Below are 24,804 nucleotides of genomic sequence, written 5' to 3'. Positions count from 1 at the left end.
CTTGACGAAGGAAGAGGAAAACAGTGAGACGCACAAAGGACAAGCCTAACGTTTAATTCATACGTTTTGCACGCACTGCTTGCCTTAAGTCTGTGAATACGCGATACATTATTTTGCCTTTCAGGGCTTCATCAGCATTCTCCAAAAGTCAAATGCGCGTAAAAGTAAAATTGCAGTTTTTCATTGATCTGACTAAACAATCGACATTAAATATACAGAGCTATTTTTCAAAGATAAGCAGCCGATTCGTTCCAATCAAATACGACAAGCGGTGAAATCAATGGTAAATTGACAGCCTTCACGCTCAAAAACTTCACAGGATTGAACTAGGATTAAAAAAAAAAAAGGAATAAAATTTCCACTTACAATAAACAGCCATACACTCTTGCACGTCAGTAAAATCTGGCCTAGTGTGATTTCAAGGCGGTTTAGTTCTCAATAGACTTTTTTTTTCTGTTTTTATGTTGAACGTGATGAAGCTGACGTCCATAAAAACTCAAAAAGCCGTCTTAAAGCTAAAGCTTAGTAAATTCCATAGAAATGGAACCTTCCTACAGCAAGGTGAATGTCAAATCTCTTCATGTTGCAAGAATAGATAGATAACCTCTTAGAGACAAAATCATTTCTCTATTTCACTACAAAATGATGTACTAAACGCTGAATTTGCAATCGGGCTCTGATATCTTCACGATTCCTGGTAAAGAACAAAAAAACAGTTTTTTTAACAGCTTTGCCTTCTCCCACAAGAAGTAAATATTGACTATCCCTTGACTTGCACAAACTGCAAGTAAGCATTTGTTTTCTTCAAGTTCTCAATGTTGTAGGAATTTCCTGAAAAAGAAACATTTAAAGATAAATAAAAACATCTCCAGCTAAATACGCGATAGAGAAATTTTCAAATGAGTATTGGCAGTCATTCGTAACCGCTCTATGATTGGTCTGAACGTACTAACCTCTCAACCAATTACGTGCAATACTAAACCCAATCACGACATACTCACCCGTGTTTTTCCGCGCATGGGCCAGTTAGCTTGTTTTAACTTTGGTTCCCATTGGCTTACTGCAATACTTTCCTTTGATTGACAGCTGTATTTACTTGTTTTACGACATGCACCCTATTTAGCTCTAGTCTACGTGGATTTACTGACTAACGCGTAGGTGAGGTGAAACGACCGATTTTCTACAAGCTCGAGAAGAAGAACAATTTGGAGCTGCTCTCCCACTCATCTCTGTAATGTTGCATGAAACTTGTTATGTTTTTTGTCTCTTAGTCATGAAATAAGTTGTGCGAAAAAACTTTCACAGGTATAAACAAAGAGAAGCGTTAAAGTCAACTTCGTTGTACAGTAGCATACTTTTTACAACGAAATTACTACGGCCGCGACGACTGTAAAGTGCATATATTCGGTAAGTAATCTTCTGAACAAATTTCGTCTAACCGGAATCTTAATCTTAAGAGGAGAAGAAATGAAAGAAATATTTACCTTGAGGAACAAAGAATGTTGAGCCTGTGTGAAGAATTGCCGAAGACTTGTGAACTGTGACTTTGACTCTTCCCTTGATAATGTAAAAAACCTTCCAAAAATTGTTCATATGCGTTAGTTCAATTTTCCACGAATACTTACAACAGTTAAAAAAAAAAAAGTGATAGCAAAACAATGATAAAACTTAAAACTGGGCTACAAAGTTTTGGATACTCAATGTTGGTAATGTTCGAACTTCTTAAGTCCATTCTTTATTTTTGAATAAAGGGGGTAATTTTCTAAAGAAACGTTGGTGCTGCGTCGGTGGGAGAGTATAACAGGGTAATTAAGTGTTATCAACTGAGTTGATAACGTAAATTGGCCACCGTAAAGAGTTTAAAAGCTGAAGTTTCGAGCATCAGCCCTTAGTCCGTCGCATTAGCCCTTCGTCAACCGCTCTGACGAAAGGCTAATTCTGAAAACGTCAGCTTTTAAACTCTTTACGATGGCAAATTTACGTTTATCGACTCAGTTGATGATACTAAATTACCCCAATCTTTCCTTCTGTTTCGTTCGTTCTCTCGTCCGCTCTTTTGTTCACCTCAGCCTATCAGTCAGTCTTTTCTTTCATATACAATCACACAAGATGAGTTTTATTCAGAGTGCCAGACCCCCCCCCCGGCAAACCTCTCCCTGATTCGCCTCAATAATTCTTCCCGCAAGCAGAGAAACGGACGTCCTGCTGCGAAAGTACCAACGGCCTGCTCCTAGACTATAACTGTGATACCATGTTTGTTCACATAACAAGGAAATAACGCTTACCATTGTATCTTGTCGTACAAACTGCTTTCCCTTTTCGGCTCCAGGTCTCAATATCACTTGACCGCCTCCAAACAGAGGCTGTGAGATATATTTGTGAACAACAAGAGGGTCGTTCTCCTGTGCTGGTTTTCCCGTGGGATTCGTGAAGTTTAACATACCGGGAGTATGGAAAATGTCTGAAAAAAAGCAAATGTAGGTTATCGGAGGGCGTGAGCAAAGTTTATCATCAGAGTCAAGTGAACCGTAGCTCATGTTTTGAAAAGTTCATTCAGTGTCGCCAGTAACAGTCCCATTCCCCACACTTAACACCAGCTCCAAGATTTGTGCTTGACCTCGGTCCAACGCTTTACTTTATTAGTTTGCAGTGAAATATAAAGCACGTACCCATAGAGACTTCTTCGTGGTTATCTGAGTTTAACACTGTGCCTTTTGGGTTTGTAATTTCTTGGAATCCTTCCAAATCCTGGAGTAAATAAATAAAATAAGTTTTATATAAACTCCTTCGGTCCTTTAACTGCTTCGTACAATATGAGGTAATCATTGGTAAGACATTGTAAGGAAATTTGAGTCACTGAACCCGTCAGCAAGCTGCATTTATAGTAAATAACAGAGGGTCATTTAAGTAGAACTCACATTGTCCGGTTCTTCCTCAGAAGAATCAAGAGAGTTTGCTGCAAAGTGAAATCAAAAACTCCTTTACCATTGTTTGACTTTTATACCGTAATGTAAGATACTATCCGTTCTAAATACATTATTTCTAAAAATCGGTTCACAGAATGTGGAAAGCCTTGTTTGTCGAAAAAGATGACATTGTACAGCAGAGAATAAGAATCACCACCCTGTGAGAGACTGTTAACACATAAAGAGCAGAACTGTGAGTAAGATGTTACATGTTTGGAAAAGCCATTTGAGAATGAAAGGAAAAAGGATGGGGGGAGAGAGGGGCGAAGGAAAAGAGAGAGCGGAGGGAAAAGTATGAGTAGGGGGGGAGGAGTGAAAAGGGAGACCTGAGGGTGGTAAGAACAGAGCAAGAAATGGGAAGAGTAATGGGGACAGGGAAGAAAGGCGAGGGGGGGGGGGCAGGAACAAAACAAGAGAGAAACAAGCGGGGGAGAGCACTGGAGAGATCGAGTGCGTATATACGGCAGCAAACATATTAGAAGGGAGGAACTCTTTCCTGGTAAATAACACAATCAGCAAATTCACCGTTGGTTTGTTTTTTAACAGAAAGTTTCGCTGTTTGTTTCCGCTTCTTCCTGTACTTTGGTGTTGGAGTTGGATTTTTTATAATGCCCTTTATGCACCAGCCACCTAACAAAGAAAAACAAATCATCATCAGTTACTTCGAATCGCTTCTTTTTGTTACTATGGATGAGGGCTCTCCTTCCTTTTTCCAGGCCTGTGATTGGTTGGAATGGAAAGAAATGAGGTTACAACAACTCAACCAATCATAAGGCTCATTTGAACCAAAGTATCTTGTGATTGGTCGGGTTGTGATGGCTCTGAATTTGATTCGATGGCGGTTGCTGTCCGTCACTCTACAGGAGCTAATGTAGTTTTATCAACACACCTAGAGCTAAAATTTATTTAAAAAAAGATTCTCAATTAAGTTAACGGTACCTGATTTTCGTCGCTCATAATCTATTCGCTCGTTTTTCCAGTATTGAAGAGGCGGCACGATGGTGCGTTTGCTTCTCCTAGTATGCTGTTCATTAGGAGAAACTGCGAAAACAATACGTAAATAAAATTTATCTTAGCCAGTCTGGAGCTTTTCCTTTTTTCGTAACATGAAGCGACTGGGAGTATCGTTATTCCACCTGGGCAGAATTCATTAAGTTCTGTAGCAGTTTGCCTGTCCTTTTACACTCTTGGGAAGAGAGAAGCACTCTGAGAGAACATATCAAACTGACTGGGACAGGGCTCGAACACAGATCTCTCCACCGAGGGTCCAGCTCGTTACGCCCCAGCCCCCCCCCCCCCCCACGTCTCCTTACAGGATTACTGAGCGATATTTTAAGCGATGAGAAAATTCGACTTAACTCACCTTCTGGTTGCGTGGTATCATTTGTGATGGTGACTTCCTCTTCAGGATCAACTTTAGAGTTATCACCAACACTGGAGCCACTGGCAGAACCCACAGATGATCTGACAGTTCGAGTACTTCCGGGGGTAAATGTCCCATCTGCGGATTTGTAAGAGCTGTTCTTAGACGCAAACGATAGACTAATAGGGGAAACGTTTGCTGGCACAGACGGTGATCCACGAACGAATGGGGTTGAAGCAAAACTGACGGAAGAAAGACTTTTTCTGTTTGGCTGCTTGGCAGGTTGTAGGCTCTCGTCATCGGCGTCACTACCGCCCGAGTGTGACTTCCCTATTGTCATCTGACGCTTCCTGGAACCTGTAATAAACATACAAACAAACGAACAAACCAGGAGAAATTTTACAATACAGAGTGGCTCCGTGTTTGTAAATATCATCGCGGAAGAAAAATTTAGGCTGCTGTTGACCGTACTTTTAAAAAGATTAGCAACGTTATTGATTCATACCCACATAATTATTAACTATGATGTAAGTTACAGTCTACAGTGTTCAACATAATAGTGTAATTACCTTTAGTTGATCGTCGCACACTGCCTCCAGATTTAAGAATTGACTTCAACGCTGTTACTGGTTCAGCTGGAGCGTCCAACAAACCGTTGTCGTCTTCTACTCCTTGCGATAAATCATTTACATCAGCTCTTTCATTAAAGTTGTCTGTTGTTAAAGAGTTCTTCTTTGCTCCGGATTTCCTCGTATCTCGTTTATTTCTACTAGTTTTACCAGCATTTGTTTTGGTGTCCTTTCTCGGGGAATCCTTTGCAGTGCTCGTTTCATTCGCTTCGTCCTGCAATCTTCGTTTTTTGGCGTCCACGCTTAGTTCAGTAGAGTCGTAACTGCTCGTCTTGGAGGAGTCTTTCGAGTTGTTTGCTTTACCTGCTCTTCGTTTCCTTGCATATGGTGGTAATACCCGTGACACCTTCCTTCGCTTGCTCGCGACACCGTTGCTCGTCTTCTTTGAAGACTCGGAGCTTGAAGAAACATTACTGGACACATTAGACATCCTCCTCACGGAAACATCATTTGTTTTCTCAAACTCATTGGTATTTTCCTCAAAGTCATCATCTTGCGCTTCGTCCAACTCTGCTGCAATGTCAACGACTCGATTGTCCTCTTTGGCAGTAGTTTCTTCATCTTTTCTTCTTCCTTTTCCTCGTTTTCCTCTCTTTTTCTTAGACATATCGTCACCCTCCTCTCTTTCTTCCAGTTTCTGAACTCTGGTAATACCTTTGGACTTCCTTGCTCCAGTATTTCCAAAACCTTGAGTCAGATTGGTATCACTTTTCTTAGTCCTACTGGTCATCTCCTTTCTTTGGACCACTGACGATTCCTCGTCTCTTCCAATTCCTTCGGTTTCCAACCCTGTTCGCCCTAAATCCATGTTTCCACGTTCAAAATTTTCATCGTCCTCATCATCAACTGTCACTTGCAGTGCTTCTGCCTTTCCATTCTGTTCATGAACTTTGCCATCTTTCCCTCTTTTCCTCTGCCCCCTGATATTCCTTCCCCTGAGTTGTGTTGTATCCACTCTATCTTGTTGCTCGGTTCCTTTTCCAACACTTTCTATCTGCTCCTTCTTCTTTTTACCCTTGTTCTCCTTCGTTGGTTTTCCCTTTCGAACTGCTGCTTTTTTAAAACCACCATCATCCTTTTGATTATCAACTTCTTCATCGTCTTTGTTGCCATTTTCATTTTTCTGCTTGCTTCCCCTGGTTACCCTGCTTGTCTGATGCGTGATATTTGGTACAATTTTTCTTCCCCTTCCCTTTATTGTCTTTAGTTCATGGGGCTCTTCCACATTCTTTGTCTTCCCTCCTCTTGTACGTGTCCCCTGCAGTGGCCCCGCTTGTTCTTTCTCAGTAACTGTCAAGCCTGTTCTTTCCTCCTCGTCATCACCTTGTCCCACCACTGAAACCATGACACTCTCTGGATCTCTCGTCACATTTGCCTTTTTTCCTTTGACTGGCCTTTTTAGTGTTGCCTTATTGCCTGGATATCCCTTTGTTAACACAGGTATTCGAGATTTATATCCTTTAGTTGCTGGCTCATCCTGGCAGTCTGAACTAGAACCAAACTCTGGAGACATAGACTTGTGTTTTGTTCCTTCCAACACAAAACTCTCACTCATGACAAAACTATCAGCCTGGGCAGGCAGCGGCGATTTATGAACAGCTGTGCTGGTCTTCGCTGCACGTGATATATTCCCAATGGTTAGAAAAGTATCTTCTTCAGTTCCTGTTATATCAATGATGTCCTCATCTTCACTTTCATCAGCCTCAATTCTGTGCTTTTTTGTTACTGCAGGGGTCTTTTTCAATGATTTAGGTTTCTTTTTATAAGAAGTTTCATTGACAGCTTTCTCTATTACCATTTGTGGATCCTCATTAACAACGTCAATTTCAGTGTCACTATCTCCAACCTCCTCACCACTAGTCTTTGCACATTTGTCATCCGATGAATCTCTAAGAAATGATACGATAAGAAAAACACAAATTGCCTTAAGTACTGTGAAACTTGCAAAACCATGATCACCTTGAAGAGATTCGCACAGGTCTGGTACATACTGACTCATCAAAATTGAGTTCAAGACACACAAGCAAACCGAAAAAATAAAATATATAATCACTGTTGCTGTTTCAGTTAAGTTTCTCACTTTTTCTGATACCTGATTGGATATTTTCAAGTAGGCACTTGCAATAAAGTACTTCCAAGTGATATAATGTATGTCACCATTATCAAACAAGCACAATAATCTGAATTTTCTTCCAAACCATGAAGACCTCATTTCTTGACACAAATAATTGTTTCTTGTCAGGTCAGGGTAGAAACACAGCAAGCCCAAAACTTTGTGATGTGCTGTGTTTCTTAAGTAAAATAACTAACAATTAAAATAAAAAAACAATCAGATGAGAATTACCCAGCATGTACTTGATCGTCTTTTAATTCAATTGGTGATTGCCCAGTTATGAATGACAACCTACAAAAAGTGACAAAATGCACACACGAAGCTTATTTGCCAAATTCAATCATTAAATCAAAAGGAAAATCTGCTGCTGCTCATAGAGGTTGAGATCTTTCAAATGAAAATGTTATTATTGAATTAAGTTTATTGATTCCCCCCCTTTCACCATTCAGAAACCTACCTCTTGCTAATTGGTCCTCTTAACCGTGGAGTTGGTTCTCTGGAGGCTGGGTTTTTAATTGCAGTTCCAGTGTTATTAGGAGACCCAATATTCTGTTTCAGTCTATCCACTGAATCCCTCTCTTCTGGAGGTGACTTTTTCAATTGAGCATCATCACCTGAGACAGTCACAACAAATTTGACCATAGAACTCCCATGATTGACCAAGAAAGAATTTTGCCTTATAATATCAATACAATATCAAGCAGACAAGTGATGAGAATAAAGAAAAATGTCAAATTCTCTGAACTAACATCATAAGAATTGTATCACAGACAGTAGAGGGAATTACTATGGATCATGAGATTCATGTTTAAGGACTTGCTAAGGTCAATGTGTTACCATACTACCCAGGTTGTATTACCAACATGGACCTGAAATCTGTTAGGGAGGGGAGGGCAGGGACCTGATCTACATTGCACACGAGGGTCATGAAATTCACTTATTAAAATTGAAAAATCTTCCAAACAGAATGTGCAAAAGGAGAAACAAACCTGACAGTGGATGGTCATCTGCAACTTTCTCAAACACATCTTCATCCTCCTCTGGATGCAGATTGGCATTTTCCCTACAAGAATTCACCATACAGTCCTATATCTAACATAACTCTCCTTTTTTATTGGACTCGCTGATGTTTGAAAATAATTCCAAATTAAGGAAAACAAAGTATGAACCATCGATAAAATTTAGCCAAAACATAAATTTTAAGCCACCCTGTATGTGTACATACTTCACAAGATCTTTATCCAGTCCTTGTGTATTTGGAGCAACGACTTCTTCTTCTTCTTCTTCTGGATCTGAACAAGCATCAGACATATTCATTGCATTAAAAACACATTACACAAACTTCATTGTGATCCCTTCATAAACCACTCAATTAATCTCAAAAGTGTTGAATCACTTCCTATTTGAAAGCTTCTTTACATAGTAAACAAAAACATTCTCCATTGACAAATGTAGCCCCACCTGAATATAGAAAATAGTCATCAATGTTTTCAAAACCAAATGAATCTTTCCTGGCTTTAATATTCAGAGGAACACCAGTTCGTCTGTAAGAAATAACATCAAAGATAATGAGAAAATACATGTACTCTGTTCATGAACATGTAATTGCAACGCAAAGATATTTCCATATGCAGTTTGAGACTAATGAACAAAGTAGGTAAGTTACTAAAGGAAGTGTGGTGTTGCATCCATGGGAGAGTATAACAAGGTAATTTAGTGTTATCAGCTGAGTTGATAACGTAAAGTGGCCACCATAAAGATTAAATTGTAATGGGAAGTTACAATTAAATCATTTCTGGACATTTAAAGGTCAAATGGATTAAATATAATTCTGATCTGAATTTTACCTTCCTATTAGCGGATCTTGAAATGGTTCATTAGGAATATGTAGATTATGTAGGAGAGCATTTCTTCTAGCAGCCTGTGAGGAAAAAATATGGTTTTAAGTCATTATGGAAGGCCACCGGAAGATTATTTTTCCCAAACCAAATAGTATCTTGATGGAACGCATTGAAGATACCATTCCCAGTCACTGCGAACGCCGATCGAGTGATCGATGTCAAAACTGTTCAAACATCCACTTAAATTATCTAAATATGCATGTTTTTACATAGAGTGAATTTCGTTCCTAATTCGCGGACGTCGCAGAATCAAAATGCTATTATACACACTCTCAGGGCTAAGACATTCGAAATCCGGCATGATTTAAGAGACAAGATGCAGAGATCAACAAATATTAAGTTTAATAGTACGAAAAAAGTGTTGTAAAACGATCTCACCTTTGCAGCCGCCATTTTGGCTTAATGTTCTTCGTTTATTTCCTTGTTTGCTTAACTTTATACCGGCCCTGAGAGGTCAGAGGACTTAAAGTAAACTTCTAATCATGTGTAACTAGGCAATCGGGAGCGATCAGCAGCTCTGCAAACAGATTTCCTCCAAAATTTTGGCAAAATGTTTTGATACGTAAAACTTTTGTCTTTCCCGCTGCACATAATTACGCATGCTCGTTGGAAAACTTATTGTGTGCTGACTTTGCTGACGGGCTCATACGAGGCAGATTTCCTGAGGTCAATCAGTGTAGCTGGGAACAGCCGGGGCAGGGTGAAGTCTATTGCATTGGAGAACGTTTCAGGTAACTCACTCACAATTTGCATGAATGCTTGTTGACCTGTGCTTTTTTCCAGCAAAATTGCTGTGTCGGGTGTTTTAGATACTTAAAATGTGGCTAAACAATATATTACGTAAGATTAAGTTTTCCATGACTTTGTCCTCGAAGGTCATCAGTACAAACAATGCTGAGTCTTAATCCATCATGGAAAGCGTTTGATTATGGAACAACCCACTTCTGGGTACACTATGGTCTCTGCACGTTTGGTTTTCTGCTGGCAGTGATTACCTATGTAACACAGGCTGCTAAGCCAGCTCCTTATGGAAAACATCAGACAATTAACCATTCATTTGGCCCATTGGTTCATCAAAGACTTGCACACACTGTATCAGATGCTATCCCAGGGATCTTTCTGTTTTCACTTGTATTTTTTCACTATGGAATTAAGAAAGAAACCACCAACTTGTTATTTTACTGTATGTGGCTCTCTCATTACCTACATCGTGGAATTATCCACCCCTGGATCATGCGATACAGTAGTCCAAAGACCCCTGTGGGTATATCCTTGGGGGCACTGTTTCCTAACCTTCTGTACAGTTTCCTTAATGCTGATTGGATAGGTACTGCAGACTATGGTTTGTATTACTACAAAGACCCATGTTTTGTCATGGGTGTCATGTTTTTTGTCGCGGGATATTTTATTAACCGCTATGCAGACTTGTTACTTCGTAGACTAAGAGCTGAAGATAGTTCCAAATACTATGTACCTCATGGATTCTTGTTTGACCTGATTTCCTGTCCAAATTATTTTGGTGAGATGCTTGAGTGGTTTGGCTGGGCATTAGCAACATGGTCTGTAGCTGGTGTAGTTTGGTTGTTGTTTTCCAGTGCCACATTCATACCAAGAGCCAGAGACAACCATGAATGGTATACAAAGAAGTTTGCTGATTATCCTAAGAATCGAAAGGCTTTGATTCCCTTTTTGTATTGAACCTAACTGATGTTAATATCAGTCAATATTAGTCAGAACAAATTTGATTGCTATTGTTTAACAGTTGTAGTAGAAACAATAAAAAAGCAAAAAAATTAAAATTCTATATGCTACTTTTTCTCTTAAATTCTTAAGATATGATACACAGTTTATCTCAGAATTGCTCAACATTTCCCTGAATGTTACTAAAAGAGAAATTTGCCATCAGAAGGATGACACCCTCCATTAAATAAGTTTGTGGACTTAGTGGTAACAACAACAAAGGGATGACTTGACACTCTGCAAAATTACTTAACCTCTGGAGAAAGGCCTGGGCACTAGATCAAGGTTTGCTACTGTCTTTCTTGGACAAGTTTAGCTTTCATTAAAGATAAGTTTGAAAACTTTCAGCAAAAGGTTTTGAGGATAGTAACCATTTGACTCCCATAAACTTGAAATTAATATGTTTGTTTCAAAGGAGCCAGAACTGCCTGACTTAGAACCTGCTGATTAGAATTTTTTTTACCTTAGTCTATAAAGGTAGCCAAGCATATCAACAATGTTCTTTCAGGCTTTGCTTTCATATCCTTTCTGTATAGTGCCCCCCCCCTCCCCCCCCCCCAAATTGTGCCTTTTGGCCCATTGGGAAGCTTAGAGTAAGAAATTGGGTTACATTTGTCTTTGTTTTCAACCAAATCCAGCTGAGGGGTCCAGGTGATATTGGAAGAAGTAGTTTATTTACAAAGAATAAAACAATGATGGTTGTTCTTTTTGTGGTGACTAAATTGAATGAACACAGAAAAAAAGTGAAAGAAAAAAATTTTGTCAGCCAAATGAGCTTGTTGGTGTTGTGGAGCGTACGCCGGATTCAAAGATGGCTGTATAATCCATAATGAACCCCAAGTCACCCAACCGAGGTAGGTTGTTGTTTTCTAGTGGCTTGGGTACTAGTTTGAGCAATAATCGAACCACTATCTTATTTTGGTAAAACTTACTACTTCAAGCCACCTAAAGGTGAGGTGAATAGCTTTAATTTCTCTACTAACCTGGCTTTTTCAGGTGTGCCTTGCTGTCTTCTTTTATTCGTAAGTCGAAAAAATGCTGTGAAGTTTTGGGATCAATTGATCGAACAGTGATTGCGGGAATTTTGCATAAAAATTCCACTGAACTGAAATGGCAACAGGTACTAGATATTTTTAGCTTAGAGGATCTAATTACCAGATATTTTCTGTAAATTGAAGGGAAAAATACCGAGGAACTTTGGGGGAAAATGTATGACTTTAATAAAGAAGGCATGCTGTAGTGTCGCAAAGTCTTTAATTGTAACGGAACAGACTCCAATATACAAGAAGAGTTTTTACACCGAAATTAGTCAGATCCAACGTATCCGAAACGTTCTTAGGCTTAGCAGCCAAGCCTGCAATATGCGTGGATACCCGGATATAACACATGCTAACGATCTTTTATAAATTAATTCAATGTAGGCCTTTGAAGCGTTTTATATGAACAATGCTGAATGCATTACCATGGACGACCTTTGAAGACGACAAAACACACTTTTGGGTTCACTATGGTCTCTGTGCATTTGGTTTTCTTTTGGCAGTAATCACTTTTATAGTTCAAGCTACAAAACCAGCACCTTACGGAAGACACCAGAAATCTAACCAATCATTTGGGCCAATGGTTCATCAAAGACTTGCACACACAATATCAGATGCCATTCCTGGTGTACTTCTGTTTTCACTTGTATTTTTTCTTTATGGGACTCACACAGAATACACCAATATAACATTTTACTGTTTATGGCTTTGTCATTATGTACACCGAGGAATTATTCACCCATGGATCATGAAATACAGCAGTCCAAAGACCCCTTTGGGTATACCATTAGGGGGGCTTTTCCCTAACCTTCTCTACAGTTTTCTTAATGCTGATTGGATAGGTGCTGCTTCTTATGACTCTGACTACTATAAAGACCCACGGTTTATCGTTGGTGTTATAATGTTTGTCACAGGATATATCATTAACCGCTATGCAGACTTATCACTTCGCAAGCTTAGAGCAAACAGCAGTTCTGGGTATTCCATACCTAATGGATGTTTGTTTCACAAGATTTCTTGTCCAAACTATTTTGGAGAAATGCTTGAATGGTTTGGCTGGGCTTTGGGAACATGGTCAGTGGCAGGTACTGTGTGGTTTTTGTTTTCTAGTGCAACATTAGTACCACGATCTAGGCATAACCACAGATGGTATAAGAAGCAATTTCCTGATTATCCTGCAAATCGAAAAGCTCTGATTCCATTTCTGTTTTAAAATAGTCACTTAGATGTTAGTAAATTTGTTCAAGGGATGTAGTTGCTAATGAGAGGCACAAGGAAAAGTATGCTGGTATCCTGTCCTCCTTTCTGAACATCGTTCTATGTAGAAGGACATTGATTGAGCATTAAACAGGGAAAGTACTAACTAAGATCATGTCATAGTATTTTACTGATTTCAGAGCATACTTCTTTCTTTGCCTTTCTCCTCCCAAAGTACTGAGAAAAATATTAGGGAAACCTGTTTTAATCAAACGGGGAAAGAGGGGTTGGCAGTGGTTCTGTTAATAACTGGACTACCACCTGTTCAGGTGGAACCTTCTATAAAGTATCTCCTTTGGCCTGCAAAGCTCTCCATTCCAGCAATTGTCACGCAATTTCCCCACCTGATTGTCACACAATCCTTTCCAACAGTATAGATCATCACCTAATCCCAACTGATATCTTCTTAGTGGGATTGAGTTATAAGCCAGAAATGATACTGCCAAAACATGAAAAGAATGCCTACTAAGTATGATAGTGAAGATCAGAGTTATGACTATTTTAACTGTTAGTTAAACTTGTAAAACTACAAAGTATGTTTTGCTTGTATTAAACAGTAACATTTCTTTGTACAACGAAATTGTGAATAGTCATTGAGAAATAACCCTCGTGTTGTTGAAGATATGTAGGAGGATAAAGAAATTTTGTGGAGATTGCATCAAGTCCTTGAAAGGGAAACCCGCTGACACGAACACACAAGACATCGATCACGTGATAAGTGACACTTTTTACCCCTTATACAAAATGGAGACTGTTTTTAAACTGTGTTCTGAGGGACAGGATCAGAGAAAGCAGGTATAGGGTTAGAAAAGGGAAAGGTGTAATCTTTTCACCCTCAGAGGAAAAAAATCAGTTTTCACTCTCCCTCCTGGTCGCTCCTGTCACATTTATTTCCAACACTGAATAAAGGAAACAGTTTCGTCGAGCGCGGAATTAAAAGACAACCCAGATTACATTATTTGAAGTTCTTTCAACGACCCTTTTCAGTGAAAATGTACATGGAAGTCGCTTGTGATTCTATCAGATTCTGCTATTTCGCTCTGAACGTAAGAAGACAATCTTCTTTTTAGTGAAATGTGATCTGCGCTACAGTTAAGCGGAAACCGTCAGTACGCGTTTGTAGGATGATGAACGCATCTATTTGAGACGAAACTCTTCTTAACAATCATGCTCGAGATTTATCATTGCTTTCCTAGTAGAGTGGGAACTTGCGTCGTGACTGCTTCTGTAATCAAAATGAACTTTGCCACCTCTTTTTACTGCAATGATTAACTGCCTGTAAAACCTTGGATCTCACTCAGAAACGAAAATCATTACCAGTAACTTTGGTTAACCATATTGTGGGTACTTTGAACAACACGCATGCGCTTTCCCCCTTTTTTCACTGATCAATTGTCTACAACAACTTTTACCTTGACGCGGTTGAATTAATTCTGATTGGTAACTATAGTTACTGCAAACTTTCTCTAGAGTGGTTTTGTTTTGGTGGTATTAAGATACAAAAGGATTACAATGATACCAGACTTTACATTAGGCCTTAAGTTTGTCTATGGTTTATATACTTAAAAAAAGGTTAACAAATTCTTTAGTCTCAACGGAAGTAAAGCTTAATGGCTTTGTTTAGAAAGGCATTTAGGAAGTCGGGGCTAATCTTCCTTAATGACGCTTTTTCTGAAGAAGATATTAATCCTGAATAGTGGATAAATGAAAACACACCGCGATATCGATCAAATTATGATTTCTTCTGGTAACATTAATGGTTTGAGAGGAACTAAGCTTGAAAAAATCTATGATAAATCATCAGCGAACGATAAGGTTCAAATTTTCAAGACTCCTAAGTTTCCTAAAAGAAAATGTGAGGTGTTTAGTATGGAGAATCTTCATTCCAATCGATTATAGATGTTAAACGATCGGACAATCGTATTAAGGTTTTTTCTCCTAAAGTGAATCACTGACAATTAAAAGATAAACAGACCGGAACAAAGACTGAACGGTTATGGTAAAAGAAAACTGTTTAGTCACGTAAACTTTTCGTATACGATTTTGTAGAAATGCGAACAGAAATTTCTCACTCCATGTCGCCAGAAAACAAATACAGTTAATTCTTTGAGAAGTTTGAAGTCTTAAGCTGTACAAGTACAGGAGTCGAGACTGTCTAATCAATTAAAGTAATGACAAGCTCTGTTAATAGCGCTTCTTTGGAAGGATATTCGACAGGTCTACCCCGAGGAGTGTTGAAGAAAACAGGGAACAATCAACGTCAGTCGACTTTAGCAAGTCAAGAATCTTCTATTCTGTTTTCATTGGAGGGAGAAAACTTCAAACTGAGCGCGCCGGGTTTAGAAAACTCATTTAAAATGAAGCCTGACACATCGTTTAATTCCGAAAGAGTCCGTAAGCTGGCCGAGGACATTTTGCATGGAACATTCGATGGAATGAAATACGAACGAGAAAGATGTCGACAGTTAGCGCTGAAGGCGAGTGAGGAACTGAAAGATAAAGTTAAAGCGGAGCTTGGTTGTAACAGGTTCAAGTTTGTTTGCTTGGTTTATTTGGGATCGAAGCAAAGTCAGGGAATGAGCATCACCAGCCGCTGTCTGTTGGATGAAAGATTTGATAGATGCGCAACGGCCTCGTTTCAAAATGGCTCCCTGTTTGTTGTGGCTACAATTTACGGTATATATCTGGAATAACTGTGAAAGACAATGTCGTCTGCACCTTCCATTCTTTGCACCCGTAACAGTTCGCTGATCATGTACTAGGGAGTCTCTTTTATCTTGAATAGTTCAGCTAATGATGAAGAGTATTAATAGACAGAACATTTTATAGGAAAAAGTGGCCAATTGTCAGGGCACCAACAAAGAGACCGCATTCCATATCCTTTCCAGGATAATCAGGAAAACCGTTTTCAGCTGCTTTTATGAGGCAATTGTTTTTAGCTCTTTCATATGAAATCTTAAAACTTCAGAAAACTTTCCAGTCCACCGCGCAATCTTAAATTAATCAATTAATTAGTCACCCTTTTTTTCGACCATGGAGATATTTTATTTTGGTTTAAAATGCGTGAAACCTCGTTGTACATCTACTTACTATATCCGTAATCAGTATTTACGGCACTCATTTGACTATTTGCAACGGTTTTGCGAAACATGTTTATATAGAACACTTGACAGCAAATGTAGTAGTTGTATGAAGAACCCTTTCGTTGAAATCTTGCAAGTAAATCTAATGATCGTAAGTTATAGCGAATGCTATAGTGTGGTGCGTGTGTGTGTGTGTTTTCTTTAAGCTCGAGGGGCAATATTGACTTTTATCCCATTCTTAGCTCGCAAAATAAGCTCAGGAATCATGTCTTCGATTGGCACGTAATTGTCAGGATTGACAGATAACTTGAACCTGTAAAAATAATATAAAAAAAAAAGCAAATTGTATCAATACATACAAATTGAAATAAAAAAAGAAGAAAAAAAAGTATATAAATACTTTAAATACTTGAATATATTTGCCAAATGACAAAAGCATGAAATGACGAGTAAGCAAACTAAGAATAATTAAGTGTTTATTCCTAAAAATATAAACTTCACTAACTTGCGTATGATCATAGCCACAGACAGTTTGACTTCCGTCAAGGCAAAGCTTTGTCCAATGCAGTTCCTGTTTAACACGAGAATAATTTTCACTGACATAAAAATATGGCTGGGTGACATAAAAAGTTTGAGGAGAAAACTGTTGCATTTCAGAGTAAAGCTCGGCAAAATACTGTGCGTGGTTGAGTGTCGAATATAGATAACTTGTAACGCATTGTCAAGTGCGGGAAACATGCAACGCAGTTTAAGCGCGGGAGATTGTACTACGCAATGCTTAGCGCGGGAAAATTTGTAACGCACAGTCAAGAACGCATGTTACACGCAAGCGTGGGAAAACTTGCAGTGCATTGATTAAACGTTTTTCAGGACTGGAAGGTAATGGCACAATTATGGGTTCCCCAGTTTGTGAACCCGTGTTTCAGCTCGTTTCTGGAACCGAAGAATGCACTCCGGAATTAGAACTTAGACACTAAGCTTTACATAAAACATAATCAGGAGCGTCACACCAACCGTGCAATACCAGTAAATTACACCAACATCAGTCACATACCAGTCCCGATATTTACCTTGGACCAGCCGAAAACGGTATGAAGGCATATGGTGACATTTCTTTAGCGTTTTCAGTCGTGAAGCGCAGTGGGTCGAACTTCTGTTTTAAATCGGAAACCAAAGGAATTTAACATTTATAGTAAAAGTGACAAGAATATTTGATAAGTGTATGTTAAAGTTAAAATTCTCCACCAAATACCGAAAGAAAAATTCTAATTTCTGTTGGCGTCACTTATAATCCGGCGCAAATTAATGAAGAACATCTACCAGCAATCACTTTTTGATGATAATCTGTCAATAGGGAGCTAATTCAAAAACACAAACCTTAGGGTCTCTCCACACGTGTGGGTTAAGATGTAAAGCGTAGACGTTGGTCATCACCCAAGTACCTGACGAAAATGAGATGTTTTTTCAGAGCACACACGAAGTATTTATTTTATCATTTTGCCTTCTTTTGGGATAAAGAACAGTTAAGAACTTGAAGGATGTGGTAAATAACGCGAACAACATTGGAGGGGGGGGGGAAGAGGGAAGGGGGAAAAGGAATCATACGTTTCTGCCTGGTCCCAACACCACTCGATGTTGACGACGCCGTTTGCATCATTTTAGAAACTTTTTGTTGGACAAATAGATTTTAAAAAACTTTCCAAAAAATAACAACTTGACATATTCACAAATATCAATAATAGGCAAATACAGGACCCCATGCTCTTCCCAAACCTGAAAAAACCGCCTCCTTCCCCCTGTTAGTGATTGACAACTTGGAATGAGGGCTATTGACAAATGCATGCCTCTGACAAGTCAGGAACGTTTGTGATCAATACACACAGTACCTTCCGGAACCAAATGGCCATCAATTTCATAGGTCCTGTCCAATGTTCGACTGATCATGGGGACTGGGGCGAATAACCGACAACTCTCCTTGATACACATGAGGAGATATTTCAGTTTGCCGAGCTGCTTCCTGTGAAAACACACATTACGCCATTAGTATAATGATGCCATAGTAGAGGCTAAATGACAAGATAATTAAGCCAAACCATCAATTTCCCACACACACGTCGATATTCGAAAACTTTAAAGAGAAGGCATCCCTCACAGGGCCGTCAAGTGGCCTGAAATAGGGTATAGAGATGATAAGCTCCAAATATCTTTTACAGAAGGAAAATTAACTGTTCCTCACCACTCTATCTCATGACTGTTTCCAAACACTTCTTCAATCTCCTCCAGGCATTTCTTTTGGTGCTCAGGGAATCTCGCCAAATTGTACAAAGTCCACGAAATAACTAAAATGGTAAATAAAGTAGACCGGATAAGTACCTTTTGTCTTTCAAGGGCAAAAGGTACTAGGCTGCCGGAGGTTTTTTACTAAGGTCTTCGTTTGAAATGAGATCTTATTGTACACACCGCTTGCCGTGGTGTCGTGCCCTGCAAACATGAATGTCACGACTTCTCCGACTATTTCTTCGTCTGTTAAGCTGCTTCCATTTTCGTCCTGAATCATAGAGAGAAAAAAGCCATTTACACCAAGCTCGATAAGAGTCGTAGTGCGAAAAAATGAACACAGAGGGTGCGTGGGGTAGATTTTCATGGATCGAAGTTAGAATCGGAGCAATTGCGTACCTACCCCTCCCCTTACCCAACAACTGTTAATGTTGTGGGAAGGGGAGGCACAAGGGCGCAGTTGCTCAGATACTGACGTCGATCTATTTTTATCAATTTAAAGGTACTGCTTTGAACAAACAGCGCTGAGTCTTCTTAATTACCTTTGCCTCCAGTAGAATATCAAGGAAATCCAAATGCTTCTTTTTCCTGAGTTTCTCCTTCTCCTCCTGAAGTAAGAACAAATAAAAGTTCATTGATATGGCCCAAGTTTTCAAATACAATCAATAAACTTATCAAAACTCACGTCATCCTGTAGAGCTTTACGCCTGGCTTTTATTATTCCATCTGCTTTTGCATGAACAAACGCACAGTTCTTAAAGAACCTTCTTCCGTCAGGCGTCAGCTTATAGATGGTGTCATTATGAATGAGGGGATTCCTACAAAACGGTGTACAAGTAGAATAGGCATGAAAAAATAGATTTGTGTAACACTGAGGAGTGAGAGGATGAGGATGAGAGAAGAACAGGGATAAAAGACAAGAGGAAAGAGGCATAAAGAACAGGAAGGAGAGACTGAGGGTGAGGGAGACTGAGGTGAGGGAGGAAGAGGAAGAAGACTAAAGAAAGGAACAAGAGCAATGCAATGCAATGCAATGTAATGCAATGCAATGCAATGCAATGTCAGTTAAATATGTTTCTTACATCAGTCTGTCCAAAATCTGACCCGAGGCTTCATAAACAACCACAATGTAAGGGTCCTGTTTTCTGAAATGCGAAAAAGGAAACAAACAAATGACACATCACCTGGTATATTACTTAGAGTAAAGGGTGTAAGCAAGAGGGAGTCCTAAGCTTTATGTTACTTCTTCCTTGTTAAGAGAAAGTGATCACGTATAATAATAAAAGAACCTAAAATAACTTCAAATGTATTAAGATGCCGATGAGAAAAAGCCCCCCCCCCCCTCCCCTCCCCTTTTACCGGAAAATGCTGTTTACATCCCTGGACTACTCTCCGGTATATCTTGAGCAAAGGTTTTCACAGTGATGTACAGCACTGGTAGAGTAGACTAGGAAAATTTGGAGAGAATCCTCTACCGTCCAATGACAAACATCGCAGTCTGATCAGTTGTCAAGTTTTGAACGACCACAATTATTAGATTTATACGAACTCAATCAGACTAGTCGCTCTCGATCTCTATGCGTAATAGCTGACGCGGGTTTCGCCCTCGTTAAACACAACCCTATAGAAATCACGCGGTCTTAATCTAATTCTTTGAAAACAATTTTTTTTTCACATACAGGTTAGCTATCTAAATGTGTCTGCTATATCTCATAGCTTCAATTCTTACTTTTGAGTCTGGCAGTTGGTTCTGTAGCTGAGTGCACATTTGAGAACGGAGTCTAATGTCATCAGACTAACATGATGAAACAACTCCACTTCCCCACCCTGCTGAGAAGACCATTTTTCCTGAAAGAAGAATATCATGATTTGCTGTAAAAGGCTTCTGAAAAAGCCATTTTTGAAGTTTCCATTTGACCACAATAAGTAGCACAGGTATTGGTACCTTTAACTTCTTTTCTTACTAAATTGTATTGGAGTTCGCCTCTTCCTTAGATTGAGAACAACCACTAGCTCCTTTTCGGCGAGGTCCGTCACGCGAGTGAAAGAAGCAACGAAAACAAATGAAATTTATGGTAGCGCGCTGCGTGGAACTCTTGGAGTGAGGCGCAGCGGGCTAGTATCAGTTGTCATCATTATTATTATTTTTTTTTTTCGATTTTATTTCTGTTTTCTTTCTTTTAATCGCGCGACGGACTTCGCCGAAAAGGAGGGACTGTTCGTATTCTAATTCCCCTGATCCAACCTCCCTCCCGCATCGAAAATGTCGAACACAATGTTAACCTTTCTTATCGAAACTTTAGGTTGGAAAGAAGCATTTTTCCGCCGGGGGGAGGGGGGACTTTTCCGCTGGTTATAAAGTAAACATTTCTCCTTAAAATCACGTGTGAATGCTTCAGTTCCTTACCAGAAGGACATCGGTAGATTCCTGGAAAACTTGAACGTACGGCTTGAGAATCTCAAAGTGGAAAGCCGGAGTGAGGAGTCTTCTCATTCGAAACCACTTGTCTCCATATGAAGTTACCAAGCCATCTCCTACAAGCATACATGACATTTTACAGTTTTATCTTTACACTTGTTGCTTCAGTCAGCAGTTTGATTAGAAAGATTAGACTAGCCCCAAGGTTAGCCCCGCGGTATAATTAGGTCCATCACCTGATTAGAGATCTCCATCTATCTAGGTAGTGTAGTTTGCATTTACTCGATAATGATGATGATGATGACAATGAAAGTGATGACGATGATGATAAAGTTGCAACTCACCAATGAATGGTCTGACAAGGTTGTACACAAGCTTTTCTTTGGGTGCATTACTGGACTGAATGACTTTGACTGTTTCCGGGTGACAAAGGACTACTAATGGCTTGAGTGGGCCAAACCACAGGCGATAACAAGTTTTGAATTCTTCAGCGCATTTTCCGTGGAATTGAAGTCCAGCTCCGTCAAACCGTGCCTACAGATGAAATTGACAGGCAAGTGTCATGAAATCAATCAGCTTGATTACCATACCCCTAAAGAAGCAGGCATGCATAAATCAATTTGTCACATGTTAAGATAAGTTCATCCCTTGTGGTTCGCTTACCTCGTCACGTAAATAAAAGGGAGCCTGTTGCGTGATAGGTCTTACAACCGTCTTCGCTCGTCACACAACGTTAGCTCATAACGTAACAGTTTAAAATTATCAATTTGTAAATGAGCCTCGGCTTGTTAACGCTGAATCCATTGTATCTTCAGTTTGTTTAGTTTTGCTGTAAGAGTTCAAACCGTAAATTTTCACGTACTTGAGCTTTCGTTCGCTATAGCCTTGTTTGATAAAAGGGCCAAAGAAATAAATCCTAAGAGATTTGGATAAGATTTTAATTTAAAAAGGAATCGAATGAAGTTCATCATACACTACAGTGAGTAATTGAACGGGTTCGTGACATCACCACAAGATATCATTCCGGCCCACAACCTGACTCAGCTTGTTTAAAACTTACGTAATCAAGATGTCCCTTCAGCCAGTGACCATCCGGTCCCGGTACTCCATCGACTGACTTAACAGCAAGTTTCCTTTGCCGAACAAGGCTTAGTAAGACGCTCACAATGCAGAAGATTGCAGCAGTCACCAATACGAGAGATGAGAACGTCTGTGGACTCGACTGCGGTGAATATTGCAAGACAAATTCCGCTACCGATTGAAGCATATTCTTTGGAATAAAGTATCACAAAGGGCGGTTTTAAATGCTTTTCTCGTCTGATTTAAGCGACTTTGGTCTCTAATGATGATCAGAGGTGACACGTAATTGGAGTGTTGAACAGATTTGCGCGGTCCATGATTGACAAATGTCAATTGTTTATGTCACGAGAACTTTTATTTTGATCGCGATTAAAATGCAAATAATTGTTTTGCTCTCTTATTGTGGTTTAATGAATTCCTCTGAGAGTTAATGTACGAATCAAAGTCCGTGGGAAACGCTTCTCTTATTTATTCATGTCACTTTATTTTCTTTACAGGGTTATGTTTGGGAAATAATTTTTAACTGGGAAAAGTGCACGCGGTGAAATTGCTGTACAGTGCCTATTGTGTGTAGAAATAAAATGAAATAATTAAAAGAAAAAAAGGGTCAGACCTCTGATATTTGCTGTGAGTAAGTACACCAAACAAATTCCTGGGGAACCTGGCGTAGCGTGAGCCTGCCGATATCAACAGGCTCCTGCTAACTACAAAGACGCAAAATGTACACGTTTGCGACTTCCGTCGACACTATAGAAAACACACACGTAATCATAAATTTTCGAAACAGGTTTAAAGGAACATTACTCTCCTCTTGCGTAGACAAGGAGTTTTATGACGTCATCAAATCCTTTTTTTTCCTCAAACCCTTCCGCCCCCAACCCCCCAAACCTCACGTAGAGTTGAATAAAATGAAACATGTCTTTTCTCGTCCTGACCTTAGAAGTCTCGGAAGATTTGTAATAACCGTGGCAATGTAAAAAGAAGCTGAAAGAGCCATTTCCGAAAAGAGACTTCCACTTGGCAGCACAAGTAGTTTCTAGCACGGAAATGGTATTTTCTTGCAAGGACAATATTTAAGTAAACGTCATTCAAGGCAATTAGAACAATATCATTACACATACCCACGGATTGGTTCTTTCACTTGGGGATAAAAGTCATATTTTATGCATATAATTTGAAACACCTTTTGTTCTGAGAGGGCAAAGTTATTTTTCTGTTTTCTTAAATAATTCAATATTTATTTCGTCCCGAGTAAACATGCATCAGCATTATTTTATCTTTTATTCTCAAGTAACTATTTCTGAGACAAGGTTGTGTTCTTAAACTACGACCACTAATTTTTTGAGTGAGGTTCCCGCACTAAAAACGAAATTGACGTTGAAAGCGTTTTAATTCTTAAGACTAACAACCACCACAGATTTATATTTATTTGAGAGCCGAGAAGATGAGAGGTTGTGAAGTTTCTGAAGACTGAAATCGTCAAAAAGAAAATGACCAACGCTTCCAGCTTGTGTGTGATACTCGGAGCAACTGTACAAACAAACTCTACCATACTTTATGAGCACAACCGTAATTTTGTTATCGGAATCAGTATTATAAACGGACTACTGTCGCCGGTTGCTGTTGTTGCCAATGTTTTTATCCTCTTTTCGTTGTGGAAGACGTTTTCTCTACATTCCGTGTCAAATATACTGGTTGCATCTTTAGCTATGGCCGATCTCTGCGTGGGTTTGTTACTCCAACCTATGCTAGTTTATCTAATGAATACTCGTCTTGTCGCCACCTTCTGTGTAGTTTTTAAAATTCAAATGTTTCTGGCGTATCTCTTCACAGCATTATCTTTGGGAACGTTAACTTACTTGAGCATAGAGAGAGCTGTCGCTATTCATTGGCCTTTACGTTACCATGAACTAGTGACTTCAAAAAGAGTGGCTTCTGTTGTAATTCAGCTTTGGGTATTCCAGATTTTGATTTCGTTAATCATCTGGTTCGCTGTGGGAAGGTATTCAATCCTTGCCGTACTGTCTGTCGCAGGAGCACTGTGTTGTACTTTAGTGATTTGTTACAGCTATAAGACAATTTGGAAAATTATTCGTCGACATCAACGGCAGATACAAACTAGACAACCCATTAACCAAGAACAAAATGCTTTTGATTTGCTTAAATACAAAGCAAAGACTTTTACGTCTCTAATGATTTTAAAACTGTTCGTGTTATGCTACCTTCCTTATTTATGTGTGGAACTAAAAAAACTCACTCGCAGAGGACACAAGTCCATCGATGTTGTAGAGTATTCAGTTTTAGTAACAATCGTTTTTGCCAATAGCTCTTTAAATCCTCTGATTTATTTTTGGAGGATAAAGGATCTAAGACGCGCAGCATTGAGCACTTTAAGAAGCCTCATTATTTGCTAAAAAGAAGCAAATTAAATGGAAAGTTACGTACAGAAAATAAGCAAAAGTTTTTCTAACCGTAAGCAATCATTACGCTTTGTAATGTCTGTTGACTAGGAATTTACACGGGGAAAATCCGGCAGTGTAGATCTATTTGAATTTAGCATTTAGTGACAAACTCATTTGCATATAACGAACAGGTTCTGCAAATTCACTCTATTCTGTAGCTTTTCATGAAAATTCACCGTTCAGTTATACTGAAAACAGATGACTTGAGCTTAAAGAGAGCTTGAAAATGGTTCAAAAAAGGAATAGATTCTGAAAATGTCTTCAATCATTCTATTCGTTTTCAATATTTTCAGATTTAAAATCTGCGCATCTTTTGACTGAAAAATCGGGTAACACTTAATATTTGACTGACATTTATTTCGAGAGAGCTACCTATAGATTTCCAAAAACCTTCAAGTGAGAGGTATAACATACATACAGCGAGTGATTTTTTTACACTCAATTTCAGCTATTTTCTCGGATACAGTCTTCCCTTCA

General features: G+C 39.1%; 6 protein-coding genes across 7 annotated transcripts; 4 read left to right on the top strand and 2 right to left on the bottom strand.

Annotated features, from left to right (window-relative positions):
- Positions 1-35: 35 nt before the first annotated feature.
- LOC131778063 (uncharacterized) lies at positions 36-9,547 on the bottom strand. The gene is made up of 16 exons (XM_059094456.2): positions 9,351-9,547; positions 8,919-8,992; positions 8,533-8,615; positions 8,297-8,363; positions 8,061-8,134; positions 7,529-7,685; positions 7,303-7,362; positions 4,899-6,847; positions 4,330-4,686; positions 3,906-4,007; positions 3,492-3,596; positions 2,919-2,956; positions 2,670-2,748; positions 2,286-2,461; positions 1,485-1,575; positions 36-831 (listed from the first exon to the last, which is right to left on the bottom strand). The coding sequence occupies exons 1-16, from the start codon at positions 9,363-9,365 to the stop codon at positions 761-763; spliced, it is 3,498 nt and encodes a 1,165-aa protein (XP_058950439.2). The 5' UTR covers positions 9,366-9,547; the 3' UTR covers positions 36-760.
- Positions 9,548-9,631: 84 nt separating this feature from the next.
- On the top strand, positions 9,632-10,751 carry LOC131778060 (uncharacterized). Its single transcript, XM_059094453.2, has 2 exons — positions 9,632-9,703; positions 9,848-10,751. Exon 2 carries the CDS (start codon positions 9,864-9,866, stop codon positions 10,668-10,670), a length of 807 nt encoding a protein of 268 aa, XP_058950436.2. The 5' UTR covers positions 9,632-9,703; positions 9,848-9,863; the 3' UTR covers positions 10,671-10,751.
- An 855-nt stretch (positions 10,752-11,606) lies between these two features.
- Positions 11,607-13,804, top strand: LOC131778046 (uncharacterized). 2 transcript variants are annotated; one of them, XM_059094434.2, is made up of 2 exons: positions 11,607-11,663; positions 12,134-13,803. In XM_059094434.2, exon 2 carries the CDS (start codon positions 12,159-12,161, stop codon positions 12,960-12,962), a length of 804 nt encoding a protein of 267 aa, XP_058950417.2. In that variant the 5' UTR covers positions 11,607-11,663; positions 12,134-12,158; the 3' UTR covers positions 12,963-13,803. The 2 variants fall into 2 exon arrangements, with proteins under 2 accessions (XP_058950417.2, XP_058950418.2); XM_059094435.2 differs by lacking the exon at positions 11,607-11,663 and adding an exon at positions 11,677-11,832 and having other exon boundaries at positions 12,134-13,804.
- A 1,559-nt stretch (positions 13,805-15,363) lies between these two features.
- Positions 15,364-15,699, top strand: LOC131778000 (dynein light chain Tctex-type 5-B-like). The gene has a single exon (XM_059094375.2). The coding sequence runs from the start codon at positions 15,364-15,366 to the stop codon at positions 15,697-15,699; it is 336 nt and encodes a 111-aa protein (XP_058950358.2).
- A 328-nt stretch (positions 15,700-16,027) lies between these two features.
- LOC131778019 (cytochrome P450 4F4-like) lies at positions 16,028-22,184 on the bottom strand. The gene is made up of 14 exons (XM_059094396.2): positions 21,846-22,184; positions 21,130-21,319; positions 20,774-20,901; positions 20,096-20,214; positions 19,449-19,511; positions 19,052-19,184; positions 18,909-18,974; positions 18,550-18,637; positions 18,326-18,428; positions 17,976-18,106; positions 17,467-17,531; positions 17,160-17,242; positions 16,595-16,660; positions 16,028-16,402 (listed from the first exon to the last, which is right to left on the bottom strand). The coding sequence occupies exons 1-14, from the start codon at positions 22,050-22,052 to the stop codon at positions 16,291-16,293; spliced, it is 1,554 nt and encodes a 517-aa protein (XP_058950379.2). The 5' UTR covers positions 22,053-22,184; the 3' UTR covers positions 16,028-16,290.
- Positions 22,185-23,224: 1,040 nt separating this feature from the next.
- LOC136277473 (histamine H2 receptor-like) lies at positions 23,225-24,299 on the top strand. Its single transcript, XM_066159645.1, has one exon. It carries the CDS (start codon positions 23,356-23,358, stop codon positions 24,277-24,279), a length of 924 nt encoding a protein of 307 aa, XP_066015742.1. The 5' UTR covers positions 23,225-23,355; the 3' UTR covers positions 24,280-24,299.
- Positions 24,300-24,804: the final 505 nt, after the last annotated feature.

Source organism: Pocillopora verrucosa, chromosome 12 (assembly GCF_036669915.1).
Source record: "Pocillopora verrucosa isolate sample1 chromosome 12, ASM3666991v2, whole genome shotgun sequence".
Lineage (NCBI taxonomy): Eukaryota > Metazoa > Cnidaria > Anthozoa > Scleractinia > Pocilloporidae > Pocillopora > Pocillopora verrucosa.
The sequence above is the reverse complement of the archived record's forward strand: the minus strand, read 5'-3'. Positions and strand labels throughout refer to the sequence as shown.

Bases quoted from the DNA above. Each gene is read 5' to 3' on its own strand.
- LOC131778046 (XM_059094435.2), top strand. From the start codon at position 12,159: ATGCTGAATGCATTACCATGGACGACCTTTGAAGACGACAAAACACAC.
- LOC131778060 (XM_059094453.2), top strand. From the start codon at position 9,864: ATGCTGAGTCTTAATCCATCATGGAAAGCGTTTGATTATGGAACAACC.
- LOC131778063 (XM_059094456.2), bottom strand. The intron at 6,848-7,302 runs GTAATTCTCATC...ATCATTTCTTAG, and splicing joins GACGATCAAGTACATGCTGG to AGATTCATCGGATGACAAAT. The intron at 2,957-3,491 runs GTGAATTTGCTG...TTCACTTTGCAG, and splicing joins TGTTAAAAAACAAACCAACG to CAAACTCTCTTGATTCTTCT.
- LOC136277473 (XM_066159645.1), top strand. From the start codon at position 23,356: ATGACCAACGCTTCCAGCTTGTGTGTGATACTCGGAGCAACTGTACAA.
- LOC131778019 (XM_059094396.2), bottom strand. From the start codon at position 22,052: ATGCTTCAATCGGTAGCGGAATTTGTCTTGCAATATTCACCGCAGTCG. The intron at 19,512-20,095 runs GTAAGAATTGAA...TTCGCATTTCAG, and splicing joins ACCAACTGCCAGACTCAAAA to AAAACAGGACCCTTACATTG. The intron at 19,185-19,448 runs GTAAGAAACATA...ACCGTTTTGTAG, and splicing joins CAGATTTTGGACAGACTGAT to GAATCCCCTCATTCATAATG.
- LOC131778000 (XM_059094375.2), top strand. From the start codon at position 15,364: ATGAAGCCTGACACATCGTTTAATTCCGAAAGAGTCCGTAAGCTGGCC.